The sequence below is a fragment of the Wyeomyia smithii genome, chromosome 1 (genome assembly GCF_029784165.1).
Source record: "Wyeomyia smithii strain HCP4-BCI-WySm-NY-G18 chromosome 1, ASM2978416v1, whole genome shotgun sequence".
Taxonomy (NCBI): Eukaryota; Metazoa; Arthropoda; class Insecta; order Diptera; family Culicidae; genus Wyeomyia; species Wyeomyia smithii.
In genome coordinates, this window is record NC_073694.1 from 3,709,691 (window position 1) to 3,726,127 (window position 16,437).

A 16,437-nucleotide genomic window follows, 5' to 3' on the forward strand; every position below is an offset into this window, starting at 1 on the left:
AAAATCACAATTTTCGTTCTAACTTTTTTCGCAGATTTTTCCTAATTTTCAAACCTTCTACTAAGTTATCAGCCATCTAAAAACACATTTGTTTTCTAAAAATTGTTATTTTCTATCTCCCAAAATGAAACAGTTATTTGTTCAAATGCATAGTTTTCCATCATATTTGAAAATATAATTTTTTTCTTTGTGTTTTGAAGGGTTTTGTCTAAAAATTATTAGAAAAAGTAATTTTTCTGTGCTGTTTAATGGGCTCTGGTAACCAAAAAACTAAAGGCAATGCTGAACTGAACCACGAAAAATATTCAAAAACAACCCACAAAAATAAAAAAATATATGGAAAAATGTAGGAATCGTACAGAATTGAAAAAAATGCAAAAGAGTGGGTTTGTAGCTTGAAAAAGTCATTTTTCCATAAATCATGTTTGGGCAACCTGAAAACATTTTTTTAGAAAGTCAGCAGGTGGTTCTACAAAAATGCTATCAATAACATTATCTTTCAATTTAGGGCTGAGCACCTTGACTTTTTCAACATCGATTTTTTTGGTACACCCTGCTGTATAAATAATTTTAAGAGCATTGAACCATTGATTGTAAGATTCTGTTCGAATATGCATAAAATTCCCCAGTTTCGGAATATATGCCTTACAAACCGGATATCCAGCTATGAGAAAATTTTTTCGGGGCACTGCTAACGCTGATTTGAAAGTAGATAAGTTACTGAATCTCTTGGTGCTACCAGTATCAAATCAAGTATCAAGTATCGAATGAAAATTCGTAAAAGTTAAAAGTACTTTAATGTGAGGTACTCAAGAACCCCGTCGAGCACATAACGGTTAAAGTGGAAGGTTTCGTATCCTAAGAATTCTCCTAACACCGTTCTCCTTCAAGAATCCAAGCCCCATAAACAGGGCATTCCTGAGGATTCCTTTTTGAGAATTCCTCAATCGATTTCAATGTGAGGAATCCTAGGGAATCCGAAAGATTCATATTACACGATTCTCATTCAAGAATCCTAACCGCATAGACAGGGCAGTCTTGAGGATTTCATTTCAGGATTCCTTATCAAGGACGATTCACGATTCCAATGTAATGAATCCTAGGGAATCTGAAGGATTCTCATTACACGATTCTCATTCAAAAATTTTTGCACCATAGACAGGGCATTCCTGAGGATTCCTTTTTCAGAATTCCTCATTAAGGATGCTTCACGATTTCTATTTGAGGAATCCTAGGGAATCCGACGGATTTTCATTACACGATTCCCATTCAAGAATCCCAACCACATAGACAGGACAGTCTTGAGGATTTCTTTTCAGGATTCCTTATCAAGGACGATTTACGATTCCAATGTGAGGAATTCAAGGGAATCTGAAGGATTCTCATTACACGATTCTCATTCAGGAATCCTAGCCCTATACACTGGGCATTCTCGAGGATTCTTTTTTCAGGATTCCTTGTCGAGGACGCTTCATGATTCCAATGTAAGGAATCCTACGGAATCCATGCGAATCTTATGTTTCCGTCCGGGTAGTTTTATGAACTTAATTTATTTGATCAATTTTTTGAGACAACCAAGTGTCACATTGGTTACAATTTATTTGTGTCATAATTTTGAGAAAAATGAACTGTAAGTTGACTTTGGAGCAAAATTTACGTATGATTCAAGCAGTTGAGAAAGATGATCTGTTAGCAGCTCAAATAGCCCTACAGTTGAAAAATTTAGTGGTTCCTCAATTTCACATAAACAAGCATTAGACCCTCCTACCCGATCAACCACTCTTTATGAACCTTTATGAAACGACAACAACTGAAATCAATCGATATAGGTTCAAAACTAATCGATAGCGATCGTTCTCGTTTCATGAAGAAACTTAAAGAGTGGTTGGTCGGGTAGCTATGCTAAAGAATAAGCAGTAAAAAACATAATAATATTGCATGTATAAACCCGTGAGAAAGTTCGCAAAAGTGCTGTGGAGAAAAATATTATGAACTTTTTTTTTGTTCATTCATTTGTACCTTGAACTCCTATTCCATTGAACTATGAAAGTGCATCATTTTACTCAAAATGTTATAAATTTCAATTGAATACAACACAAAAAATCCAATTTGACCGTGATGAAATCGAAAAAGCACTGTATAACAATTCATCTGGTGTGAAATGTCGAAAAAGAACTGAAATATAAGTATTCAGAACCAACTTTTTCTGAGTTCTTTTTAGAATCATTCATATTTTTGTTTTTGAGGTTGTGTTTTTCTCCTTCTTTTGATCGTAGTTGGCATTTGCTCAGTCACGGTATCCTGCTGGGCCTTCATTTGAGGCAATAAATGAAGCAAAGTTTTGCTACGGTTGAAGGCACTGTAGTACACACTGTTCAGTTTTTGGATTTGCCATCAAGCTGTCAGATAAGTTTTGTGCATTCTGCTACCGGGGTAGCGATTCAAATCAAAGTAGTCCTGGGATTACCGAGTCAAGCAATATTTTCGATTCCTGTATTAGCCTTTGAATACTTGTTAGAGTTTCCATTTTATTCTGAGCAGTTTCAAAGTGCTGAATTTTCTTGAAGCAAAAACCGATGATTTACTCAACATAAGCGGAGATTAAATAGTTCATAAGAGAGAAGCAGAGTGGCTCTTTTGGATTAGGCTCACCGGGCTAACTTTCGACTGTTGATTCTCGAAATGCGAAGACCTTTTCAGGCAACAACCTGGCCTACCCGGTTAAAATCCGTTGCACAACCTCAGTGTTTGATTTCTCATGAACTTTTTGAATTACTTCAATTACGCGATACATGTAAATGTATACGATAATCGGAATATATATAGTTTGCTTGTCTTTCAGTCACGCGCACGACAAACGAAAGTTACTCAAATTGCTTTTTTCCCAAGCAAACTCTGAAGCTGAGGTACACTAAAGTTTGTTATTTTTTTGTGGGTAGCAGCGCAAACTCTCCTATTCTGACTACAAGTTACCTTTGCTTTTAGTCCTCCACTCACCTCCTCTCGCCTGGTATGAAGCCAGTCGTAAGGAAATCAAAGCTAACTGCGTCTTAACTAATATTCGGCACACGTGTTAAATCAGCACATGGCTATAGTTTCTGATGCAGGTGCATCGACAAAAACCGCCAAAAACGTAAGAAAGACATAGTATCAAAGATATCAAGCATGTAGATAAAATCTAAAGTTAGCCAAACCACTGTCGGTTAATTATGAACGTTATTTTATAGTTACATGTCCAATAAGTTCTGTAATGACATGGCATTACCATCAAAATTTGGTTGTCAAGTGATGGAATAAAGCAGTACCTGTTTTAGTTCATTGAGGATAGACTATGAAAAAGTCAAGAAAATAATGGGGACTATAAACCTTTTTTCTCGAGAAAATAAGCAATTTGGTTTTTCAAAGTGTGTAGCAAATTTTTATATACATTGAAATTGTAATTTTTCAATAGTACAGTTATTCGATAACAAAAAGTTGACCGAAGACGTTTATAACGAACATTTATTAAAAATTGAAGAAAACCGGCTGTAACTCGCCGAAGCCATTTTATGCAAAACATCATATCGAGTTTCAAGTTTAGCTTATGGCGCGTGACAAGCCGCACTTGAAATCTATCCAACTTTCTCCCCATTACTCAAAGCTCTAACAAAATTTACAAAAATGTTCTCTCAAGAAGTTGAACTCAAAGATAAAGCAATATAATTTTTTTTTCGATATTTTCAAAAATAGAAAAGACATTTAACCTACACAAGACATGCTGCACATATTGTACCCCAAATTAATTCTTTAAGTATACTACGACGTTCAAAATGTACAGAGAAAGGGATAATTATTTTGCTGATACGTGAAAATTTTAGCTGTTTCAAAAAAAACTTAGAGTATAAGATAAACCCATTCCCTACGAGAGACATTCAAACTTTAATTCAAGTTCAACAATTATACTTGAAAATTTTCACGATGAAATTATTCAGTAAGGTACAGATTGATCTTAAATTTGCAATACAGTTTGTGTTAATTATGTTTATAGTTGATGAGTAATAAGAGTTTGAAGTTCATTCTTTGAGGTAAAAACTGATTTCTCTCCGCCGGGATCGGGTTGAGCTATTGGCCATTATTTTTGAACATTATGTAAGATCTGATCAACAGTTTTGATTTAAGATATTTTGATATATCGACATAAAATTTTCAAAGTTTTAAAAATTAAACATAGGTTTATCTACTATCCTGCAAATGCGCTACAGTAAGCCAACTTTTTTTTATCTTTTATCAAATAATATTTGTTTGCTTTTGTAGAAGAAGACGAAAACAAAGAAGTAGACAAAGGTGGTGGTGATGGGATGAGGATTGTTATGTTGTTACGCAACACTATAAAAGGTTTCTGTGATGGAACGCAGATGACAGATGTTTCATGCGCGTCATGTATCATGTGTGAAGTTTTATCGGATTATTGGAAAGGGATTTGACTACCCATCAATGATTAAAAGAGGACAGTACTTCGTTATTCCAAGTTTTGCTATTGTTATTAACAAATTGCAGAGACAAACTTTTACATGTGTGAATATTTTTTTGAGCAATCCGGCATTTTTTCATGAGCAATGGTTTTTGTAAATTGTTTTTTTTTTTCAATCACATTCATTTTTAGTTATTTTGTAAGTTTAGTTTGAATATAACATATGTAATATCAAACAATTGAGAAAATGAACTATTATTCAAGTTCTGAAATTTAAAAAAAAATTAAATCGTTAGAAAACAATTCTTCGAAAATAATCATATAATGGAGAAAAAGTCTTCAGATATTGGAGAAAACAGCAGTGCAGTGGATCCGTGTAATACCCGTTAGGAAAAATCGATGAATATTGGGTAATTTGATTTTTTTTTTATTTAGTGAACACTCTGCATGGACGAATTGAAATAAAAAAAAAAACAATAAAACGCGTAGAACCGACATTTCTGAGAAATATAAAGTAGCGTAACAAAAAACTTTAGCGTATACGACTAGCGGTGATATATCTTTTTTGAAGTGTGCCCAAAATCTGCAAATTCTCCTAGAAAATCGGTAAATTTGACGTGTATGTGAATCATCGTAGAAAATAATTCCAAATTATACTATACTGAACAGATGAAAGAATTACAGCGGTAATAAATCTTCGGCTGGTGCCCCATTGGTTAAATAAGGTTTCACTCGGATAGCTTTTACTCCATAAACTTTATTAGAACATAAATCAATGAACAAAACAGTTGAGAAAAAGGACGGTTTCTCAATAAAATTCAAAACTCTTCATTTGGAATGTAAAAAAGTCTCACAAAAACGTGTATTTTTCGTAAAATACTGGTAACTCTGGCTAGGAACTGTCAATCACACCACATTCCGATCGCGGGGTTTTTCTATAATAATACTCTCACTAGGTGGCAAATTAATAACTTAAAGCACACAGTACGACGTTCTAGCTCTTAACCTAGTTTTGGCACTCTCTTGCATGTCATGCAATTTCGCAAAAAGCATCACAGGTACGTACTTTCCACGCCCCGGTTCCGGCGCTGGAAGAACGTGCTCCGGTACTTGGCACCACCGGGGAAGATGTGACCGATCTTGATGCCGATGGCCCGTCCGGCGAACATCGTAAAGTCCGGCACGAAGGCCGCCACCAGGATCAGCAGACTCAGCACCCAGAAGGTCATCGACGACAGCAGATTGTTGTAGACTTGCAGCATGTCGCCGTCGTAGTTTCTGGAAATGAGGCCGAATCTGTCGATTTTCCGTGTTTGGCAATGATGACGGACAGATAGGTAGACGAGGCAAAAAAAACAAGCAACGACAACGGTACAACATTCAACAGCGAAAGCGGTTCGATTAAGCAAGCAACTTACATATTGAACAGATTGTAGATGAAGGTTGTCCCCATGAAACCGAAGATCGACAGCCAGATGGAGGCGATGAAGATGTAACTTTTGTAGATCGCCTCCAGCAGGAGCTTCAGGTTCGCGAGCACAACAACGTTGTGGATCGCGATCGTCCCGAAGCAGGCGAAGTTTGCCGTCGCAGGCCACCACGCGTAGATGGCCGGATTGTTACCCCAAATCGCCCAGCAGAACACGTAGATGACGGTGGAATGGTACAACGCCAGGAACATCCAGCCGATGAAGTACTTCCAGGCGTACTGCTTATTACCAGCTACTCGCTGGTACAGTGAAGGTTCCCTACAATTGCGAAGACATTAGAGATACTAATTTTTAAGAACTGATTTTTAAGCTTACTTCATCAAAATCTCCTCTTTGAAAGGCTTCTCAGTTAACGAAAGAACCAACACCGGCAGGGAAGTGTACAGAAAGTTATACAGCGTGAGAAAAACGGAGTCGTAGACCGACTGCGATGAGAACATGCTGTGGATTTGGAAGAAAAACTACGAAAAATTTTAAGTTAGAATCCTCCCAAACTTCGTATTCACTAGATTACCTGGATCCCCATGAAGATCAAATTTTTGTAGAAGAAGTACAACACCAAAATAGACAACCGTGTGGAGAAAAAATGTCCATGAACAAGGAACAGCTTCTTGATCATGCAGAACTTGGCAAGTGCGTAATCGGCACACCGTGCCGCTTGGCGGCCTTCCTTTCCGACGATTCCAATTCCAACATGCGCTTCCAGAATCATTGAAACGTCATTCGCACCATCGCCGATCGCAGCCGTCACCGGAGCGCTGTCCACAGTCTTCATCAGCTGCACCACTTCGCACTTTTGTAGTGGGCTCAAACGACAGCACAACACAGCCCGGCACTTGATGGACACGTCCCGGAATACCTCTTTCAGGTGTTCCAACGCAATCGCTAGACTAGCGCCGTCGATAAGAAGAGCATACTCCCGATTCGGTGCACGAAACATTTCGAACGAAAACACATCGAAGTGTTGCTGGACCTCGTCTACCGTAGTGCATTCCGTCACGAAGTACCGAAAAGCGTTATCCGGAATGTGACCACAGCTAAGCGCAATATTTAGGGCCGTTTCCACCTTGTCACCGGTGAGCACCCAAACCTTGACGCCGGCCTTTCGCAGCGATTCCAGCGTATCTCGGACGTCATCCTGGAGTGCATCTTCCACGGCAGTCGCTCCGAGCAGCTCCAGGCCCATCTCGATTTTACGCTGGCACTCCTCAACCTACAAAAATACATTTTAAATAGGACAATCTCCAAAAGAGAGAGAAAACTCACCTTCGCGACTCGATCGGTCAACGAATTACCGGCCTGTATCAGTTCATTTCGGTAGTTGGCGAACTCCAACTGCGTCAGTCTTCGTCTCGCAACGGCTAGCGTACGGAGTCCCTGTTTGGCAAACTCGTTGATGTGCTTCTGGGTGGACGCCACCAGCGCGCTCGATGTCTTCGTGCACAGTGGCAGTACGTGACTCTCGGCCCCTTTGGTATACAGCCATATCTGGCCCTGGCTGTCCCGGACGATTACACTCATTCGCTTTCGGTCGGAGGTGAACTCTAGCACACCTAATCTTTGGTACTTTACAAGATCCTCCTTAGGTACTTCCCCGTAGACGGATTTTACGTTGCGTTTCACGCACGACTCGCGCAGCTTAATGCTCAGCACTTCGGAATCGTCACCAACGAAGACCAGACCCATCTTGGCGCAGGCCTCCACCAGGGCCTTCTCGTCCGGGCTGGATGCTTGGTAGTCCATTTTACTGTGGAGAGAGAATGTGAAATTAGTTGAAAGTTGAAATTAGTCTGTAACGAATATATCAACCGAAAATGTCACAATCGTTAAATGTGCCGAAAACTGACAAAATTTGAAAAAAAGGTAAAGTTAAAAATTAAGTCTGAAACTAATTGAAAAATTTCAAAAAATGTCAAACAGATCTAAAAAAAACATTTTTGGATATTTGTCGGATATCCGAGGTCGGATATCCGGATATTTAAATCCGGATAGTCCCAGCACTAATTTTGACCATAACTTCAAATTTTAGAGGGGTTTGGAAAATTTCTAGTATGAGCGAATGTTCAACTCAACAAGACCTAAAACCAACACTAGGTCGCTTAAGAAGTTCTTGCATTTTTTCTCCATTTGTAGCACCGTGAAATAATTGTGCGATAGAAGCCAAAAATTCTGGTTTTCTTAAAAAATATATAACTCAGCTAAATATTCACCGATTTTCACAAAACCACTTTTGTTCGATTCGTCATTGAATATGCTTTCAAAATTTTAGAATATTTGTAGTACCTTTCTCACAAAAACAGGTGTCAAATTTCAAGTTTGGTTGAGAAATTGCTTGAAAAAGTCTAAAAAATTAGATCTAAACACAAATAGCTCAACATGTTTCGGTGATATTAGTACAAACCGGTATATATTTTGAAAGCTCTGTTTATTTTCTTTCCAAAACTGTTAAGATATTGAAAATCGGTTCAGAAATGACTGAGTTAAAAAAAAGTTATATGGACTGAGGTCCAAAAAACCGTATTTTGTCCATAACTTCAGATTTTGGGGGTGTTTGAAAAATTTCTAGTATGAGCGAATGCTACACTCAACAAGAGCTACAACCTACACTAGGTCACTTCAGAAGTTCTAAATCGCTGTAGCACAGTGTTATCCACCTAGCGGTAAGACCTAGTCTTTCCTATTCGCACTTTTTTATTTGTTGAAACAAATTTGCCAAAAACTTGAGTTTTTAGAAAAAAACATCTTTTCAACTTCTGCTATTATTATTATTCACTCTAAATAATACATTTTGATAGCCAACAGCGCAATTACGTCAAACATTTTTACCTACACATTCATATTATTTTTGAATAAATAAGTTTCGAATATATCACGCGCAAATTGCGACTTCCGGTTTCTAGAAGACATTCTAAAATTGCCAAATTCATTCCAAAGAAGGTATTTCCACACTTAGCGTTCCAAAAATAGTGATGTTGTATTTAAAGTAATAACTACAGAAAAATGTGTGAAATTTGACGAAATATTTTTGAAATGAGTTGATGAAATGAGAAGATGAAAAAAAGGATGAGGCCACATATTTTGTTCCAAGCAATTGGTTTCAAACAGTCTTTACGGTCTTTATTACGCTTTTTCCTAATCATTTAAGCCATACAATACATTAATGTGAAATCAATTACTTGTGAGTTTGAGAGACAAGCCGTTCGTTTGACACTCGTTCTGTTCGAATGATTCATGTAACCGTTGAGATGACAGACTTTCGTTATTTTTACATTATGATACATAATGATCATCTCCAAGAAAAGTGAGTGAGTTTAAAAAGTCTTCGTAGCACGTTTCTTTTTCTAACTTTTGGTTAAGGTTGTGTAGTTTCTGAGGTAATGATACAGAACAGATAAAGTTACAGTCCAATTTGATGGGGTCTTATGGGGCAGCTAGACCTTTCATCTGCGTCTAATTTCATGAGAATCAGTCCTGCCATCTCTGAGAAAAGTGAGTGAAGCAATCCCTGAGAAAAGTTGCACATATACACACATACACATACACGTCGAACTTCGGCCATTCGGGTCACTTTTCTACATTAAGTTTTGCCTTTGATTGCTATACAAAACTATAAAAAAGAACTAAAATGTGAATATTATCAAGGCTAGCTCGATCTATTTAATATTTGGACGCACGTAAAATTTTCTTGAGATATCGTTTTGCAGCAAATTTATTGACCTTTAGAAGAAAAATACAGAAAAAATTATTCGTCTAAGTTTCGGATGAATTCACGCACTTTTCGTTTTATATCGCTCATCATCTTCTGCACAGTGGAACTGTCAACTCGATTAGTCATTTTCTTCCACCATTTATGTGAATCAATTGGTTTTTTTAACGTTCTGCCTCTTTTCTTCAACTTGCTCTTGATTATCACCCAATTGGACGACAATCTGGGCATTTTGGTTTGTTGATAGCTTTTTCGATGATATCAACTCCATCCAAATCAAGTCAGAACTTTACCGGACCGTCAAGTGATTGAATGAACGGCAAAAATCCGCTTTTGGAGGCACTGTTCCTAGCCATTCATGGTTGATCCGGTGATGGAAACCTTGTTTTTTACCACAGCTGCAGATCCCCCGCCACACCATCGTCTTCCGAGCGAACTTGTCAGCAAACAGCAATTTGAATCGTTTGGCGAAATCACCCTTGCGCTTGGAAATATAGAAACTTTATCCTGGGAGATGCATAAAATCCATTCTTACATATGTCTCATTGTCCATTAAAATGCAGCCGTCGAATTTGGTTGAAACTTTCTCATACAGCTTCCTAGCGCGGCGTTTTGCAACGAGATTCCGATTGAGTGAGGGTCCTGCTGGGGTGCTTGCTGACGTGGATCGACCCAGACGTTCACGCCGACAGATTCGTCGAACAGTGCTGTACGGTGACGAGCACTTCTTAGCCAGATCGTGCACGGTGATCCCAGGGTTCGTCCGAACTGCTCTGCAGACTTTCGGTCGTAGCTGCCTGTCAATCGTTCCACTTCTGTGGTTGCTGTGATCAGCGCGATCCAGCGTTAGAGTTTCATCAAATCGTTTTGAGCACGCTGTTTACGGTTGATTTGAGGAATTTGAGGCGCTGCGCAATTTTTCGGTTTTTTAACGTGAGTGTGTAAAATTTTCACACGTATTTCACGTTCTAGCGTCGAAAACTTTTGATCCGCTGACTCAAATTTGATGAAACTTTCACCACTATCTAAACAAACCTTCCTCATCACTGCACTGTCATTGGTTTCTCGTAATCACCACTAGAGGCGACACAGTAAATAGAAATCAGCGACCTAACCTTATCTAACAGTGTCATGTATCATCAATGTCAAGTATCAAAAAATACTTGTTGAGAAGCAAGGCAACCGTCGACTCTTCACCACCTGACAGTAATCATTAAACTCACGAAAGGATTTAGAACACCTCATTCCTATTAAAGCTGGCAGTTCCGCGTTAAGATGTTTCTGCGAAGGTTTGGATGTTATCACGAATCCACGATCCACCGACGGCTGAAGCGGGTTGTAAAGCTAAGTCACTCCTGGTGAGTTTTATTGCGGACGAGTAATGTGTCCGTGATATGGACATTGCGAAGCACATGTGGAAGACTTTGGAGGATACTTTCGCGAAGAAATCGACGGGACCTCAGTCGCTGATCTGCAAGCAAATCGCGAGGATACACCTGAAGGTGGAGTTCAAAGACCTAATAAGGTGACTTCGCACAACCAGTTCAAAGCTGGAGGAGAGTGATGTTTGCTCGTCGCTCAGTCTCATGCTACCCGAATCATACGATCCCTCGGTTACGGTCCTCGAAAACTTGCCAGAAAAAGAACTTACCTATGACGTGATAAAGATGCGATTAATTGACGAGTCAAAATGGAAAGAGCTTGGAGGAAAAGCCGGTTGCGTTCGTTGGAGAAAATCAAAAGAAGTTTTTCAAGAAGTTCAATGGGAAAGGCCAATTCTGCGGAAAACGAGGCCATTGCCGATTGCAAAAACAACAGAGGTAACGTCAATTTATCAACGGACCAAACGTCGATGGTGTTTATGGCAGACTGGAGTGGTACGTCCAAGCAAGACGTATTTCCAATATAAATAAAACTTAAAATTGTTACAGAGTTCCCTTCTCTTCTTGACTCTTTGTCGGATATCGTCAATCAAGTCAATCGTCAAATATATACAGGGTGATTGGTTCCTTGTTGGGACTATTTCAGGGGTTGCTAGAGAGCCACATTTGATGAAAAAAAAAGCAGAAGGTTGTATCCAAAGCACGACCGCGTGACTGACGTTGAATAACGCGCATTTGGCGTTAACGAATGCATGATTGAGTACTTAAATAAGTACTACAAATGCAAAATTACTACTGTTTATATTTTAATAAATTAACCAGCTGGTCAAAACTTTATCGCGGGACATCAGTTGGAAGAATTATTCTGAGGATGGAATGGGTTGTGTTAAACAAAGCAATACACTTGAGTAATTTTAAAGCGTTTTTTGCGATTTTTGTAAGCGTTTTTGTTACGTCCTTTTCAAGGAGATGACGGTTCAATCAATATCAAAATTTGCCACCACCCGCTTTCTGCTGCTCCAGAAAGAACCTTCGCTTTGCCGGCCGATGCGTGCGGTGCAGCAAAAACCATACAAACAAGAAATCATCGCCTGCTGCGCTGTAGCACTGGCAAGTCTGCTTGCTACTGGTCGATTCGGTTTCCAGTAAAGCACCCTTTTACTACAATGATCGGAAGATCAATGAAGACTAGATTGTTGCATACTAACTTTTATATGTGACTGTTGTTTGTTGTTTTCCTTTGAAGCATCCCTCAGGATTTCACCTGCGTCACAATGTTACACCAACGTCCTCGGTCCATAGCAGCTTGTCTCCAATTTCTTGAGGGTCCCACACTTTCAAAATCTTGCTCCACTTGGTCTAACCACCTAGCTCGTTGTGCACCTCTTCGTCTTGTACCGGCCGGATTCGAGACGAACACCGTTTTTGCAGGATTGTTGTCCGGCATTCTTACAACATGTCCCGTCCTTTGTACTCTTCCGGCTTTCGCAATATTATATGTAACTAATGACAGTTATAATTCCGGTGTGCGGGTCGTTGTGCACTCGAGCGAACAAAGCATCAACAGCAACTACAAATCGTTTGCAAAGTCAAATCGTTTGTGTTAAGCTTCAGTGTCGGCTGGTCTGGGGAAGCGCTTGGATTGCAACATTGCGGGTACGTGATAGGTTGAATTAAAATCAAGTTTGCTGTGAATTTCAACCACTTTACTATGAAAAAATGTAAGTAAAAATGATTTTATGAACTAGAATAGTTTGTTTACTATTCAACGAGATATCAATGACTGAAATCTTTTCAGTGGTAACAAAGTAGTAAGCGTTTGCAATCTTTCATTCTGTTTCGTTTCACTCTATTCTCGATTTTTTTGGAATGCCACCCAACTAAAGTAGGACGTTATTCAACGTCAAAAACTCTTCTATGCATATGCCCTAGTGTGCATCAACTCGGAGTTATTCAACTTTGAAGTTTCTCGAATACTTGATTATGATTCGTGTCTTGATTTATGCGGCCCTGGAAGTCGCTACTTCGTTACGTTCGTGGACGATGTCAGCAAGAAGGTAGGCGTATACTTTCTCGAATTCAAAGCTAGTGCTGAGAGACAACAAGGAAAGAAGTTGAAGATTTTGCGTACTGATGATTAGACAGAGAACGTTAACATAGGCTCCACGGGCTTCTGGAACATAAAAATATCCGGCATCAAAACAAGAACCAAGGCGCGGCGTTCGGGAGCGCTGTTATCCAGCCAATTAAACAGATTTTGGAGTATATTCTGGTGATAGCCTCTTCCTCCAACTACCTCATAATTCAATCAACGGAGATTTTGCGATGGATGATCCAAAAACCTATGAAGCACTTCTGCAAAAATGATTCAAGCGATTCAACGACGAGTTGGTGTCACTGAGCGATAACAACACGGTTCGGTTCGGATTCGTTCTTCAGTATATAAGGTAAAAACTGATGTTCATCACCGTGAGTATTCACTACCATTTTGTGCACGATAGTCTACAGGAAGGAGTGGCGTAGCTTTTCTTCGTACCGACAAACAACAAACAGAAGCAACATGGTTTAAATTAGGATGAGGTGTTGAAAATCACAGCGGGCGCAGATAATCCAAGGCTTTGACATCAAACGATTTTAATATTTCAATGTCGATTGGGTGGGCTCAGAAAACAGCACAGAATGGCGAAATGTACTGTGATCCGACGAAATGATGATCAACTTGATCAATTTTGATGGAAAAAGCTAAGTTCATCATCAACCACAGTACACGAGAATACTTCAAACACGGAGGGGGTATGACAATGGAGTGCTTCGCCTGGTACGGGGTTGGTCCTCCGTATAGGATTGACAAGATGATAGATCAGTATTTTTACGATCAAATACTAGAAAACTCGGAATAAGAAAAGCCGGCCGTTAAAATGGCAATTCATTCACGATAACGACCCCAAATACACTGCCCGAACTGTGTAAAGATGGTCTACTGATCACAAGGTTGACTTCATGGAGTGGCCAACCAAATCACTAGACTGGTCTATCGAGAAACTGAGGCAGACCGTTGGGGATCATTCAAATAATACATAACGCGCTCAGGGGTGGGGGGGTATTTAGCGAAGCGTTATATTGCGTGTGGCAAACATGTAAAATTGCGTTACATGGGGGTGGGTGAGTATTGAAAATTGCCAAATTCCGCGTTATGTAATATTTGAATGGTTCCTTAAGAAATCAGTTTATAGGGAAAAATCTAAAAACAAGCAGGAGCTATGGGAAAGAATCTAAGCAACCTGGTATGCGATTCCTGTCAGCACCTGACAAAAGCTGATTCATTCTATACTGAACACGGTGCGGGAAGTCATTCGAAACAAAGGTTCACTGTATTGAGCTTATTGTCGACATGTCTGCTTCGACATGACACTATAATATGCTGGCAACACTGAGTTCGGTTGTTCTTCCTCAAAGTTTTCCAACTTAATTTTTGCATTTGCAAAAAATCCAAAATCTGCTTTAAAAATATTCAGAAAATGCTTGTGAAAAAGTGTCTAAAGTAGTACGAAAACAGTGACAAATAGTGTGTCTAAAAAGTACAAAATAGTGTTAAAAAGAATACAAAAACTATTTACAAATTGTGTCAAAAAGTGTTTAAAAATGTCGAAAAACTTTTAAAAAAGTGAAAGTGTCATAGCAGTTGACAAATTCCAAAAAGTGTCAATGCTTTTTCAAAAAGGTCAGAAAAGTGTTAAAAAACTCTTAATCGATTTCAAGACACCAAAAAATGTGTAAAGTGTTCACAAAACGGTAGAAAACTTTTCTAAAAGTAACAGAAAATGCTTGGTAGAAGAACGTTAAAAGGTTGCAGGATTAAAAAAACTGTCTAAAATAGTAGTAAATTTTAAAAATTGTGTTCTAAAGCTTTGAAAAATTCATCAAAATTTACAAAATACAATGGAAAAATAGTTGAAAGATTGTTAAAATTGTGTTAAAACACTTCAATTAGAGAGACGAAAAAGTAACAAAAGAGGAACACGTCCTAAAAAAAAGTATCAAAAATGTAAAGATATTTTGCGAAAAAAAGGTTAAAAACAATCGAAAATAACAGAAATGTCATAGCGCAAGAAAAGTTTGAAAAATGTCAAAATGTGAATGATAAGATATTCAAATATATCTCAAAATTATGCTAAATATGTCAACAAAGAGTAATACTTCTTAGAAAACTTCTTTAAGCTGTATAGCATTAGATAAAAAAGTCAATAAAAAATGTTTAAAATGATGACACCCCGTTAAGCATACGGACGCGAGGCATACGGACGCTAGGCATAATGGATGGCAGCCATACGGACACGAGGCATATGGACACGAGGCATATGGACGCGAGGCCGAATGGACGCGAGGCCGAATGGACGCGAGGCCGAAAGGACACAAGGTCAAGGGGAAGTGATGCGGAATATGTTATTATCGTCATCATCATCACAGCATTCAATAACATGTATTTCGCATCAAAGTGTCATTTGAAAAGCAATACACTCGCGGCCTTCGGCCGACTCGCTGTTCGAGCGAATGCTGTCCTTACTCGCTACCGCTCGTTCGGACTTAACTAAGGGAGAAAACTCTGTTTGAGTAGACCTAGCAAACCAGTAGATCAGTCGTTTGGGTGCGAGAGGCCGCCGCTTCCGACGGCGAGTCAGCGGCCGGCTCGGACTACGGAAACCACGGCGGCTTAGTGCCGCCTCGTTTCCTTGCCCTCGATTATGCGTCTTCGCCGCATGATTTCAAGAAAAGTATTATACTCAACTTAAACTCTTTAGGAATATAATAACACCTGAACTACATAATTGGATCTCATGCGATCATACAACATCGCATTCGGCCTCGCGTCCATTCGGCCTCGCGTCCATTCGGCCTCCCGTCCATTCGGCCTCCCGTCCATTCGGCCTCGCGTCCATTCGGCCTCGCGTCCATTCGGCCTTGTGTCCATTCGGCCTTGCGTCCATTCGGCCTTGCGTCCGTTATGCCTTTTCGCAGTATGCCTCGTATCCATTATGCCTCACATCCATTATGCCTCGCGTCTGTATACCTAGCATACTATGCTTAACATCCATATGCCTAGCGTCCATATGCCTAGCGTCCTTATGCCTCGTGTCCCGTCCCCGTTTAAAAAGTATAAAAACAAGCATCAAAACAGCTTCAAAAACTATGAAAACTGGAAATTTTTTTTTCGAAGGTACAAAAAGCATTGAAAGGTTTGAAAAGATTACTAAATGATTAAAAAGGTAAAGAAAAATCTAAAATGTCTCAAAATTGGAAAAGCGTCATTGCGTGCATTTTTGTATGTTACAAAAGAGCTCAAAGTGGTCTAGAAATTCATAAAAAAAATGCCAAAAGTAAGGAAAAATTCAAAGCAATTGCAAAAATATG

At 39.2% G+C, this 16,437-nt stretch overlaps 1 protein-coding gene across 4 annotated transcripts in view; it reads right to left on the minus strand.

Annotated features, from left to right (window-relative positions):
* Positions 1–5,281: 5,281 nt before the first annotated feature.
* The window catches only part of LOC129717990 (phospholipid-transporting ATPase IF), a 53,291-nt gene continuing 42,135 nt past the window's right edge, over positions 5,282–16,437 (minus strand). For 3 of the 4 annotated variants that reach the window (XM_055668352.1, XM_055668350.1, XM_055668353.1), the window contains exons 6-10: positions 7,207–7,687; positions 6,455–7,153; positions 6,256–6,401; positions 5,869–6,198; positions 5,282–5,746 (exon numbers count right to left, since the gene is read on the minus strand). In XM_055668352.1, coding sequence (XP_055524327.1) covers positions 5,503–5,746; positions 5,869–6,198; positions 6,256–6,401; positions 6,455–7,153; positions 7,207–7,687 — 1,900 coding nt within the window. In that variant the 3' untranslated portion in view covers positions 5,282–5,502. The remainder of the gene's footprint in view (positions 5,747–5,868; positions 6,199–6,255; positions 6,402–6,454; positions 7,154–7,206; positions 7,688–16,437) is intronic. The other variant, XM_055668351.1, reaches the window with a different exon arrangement.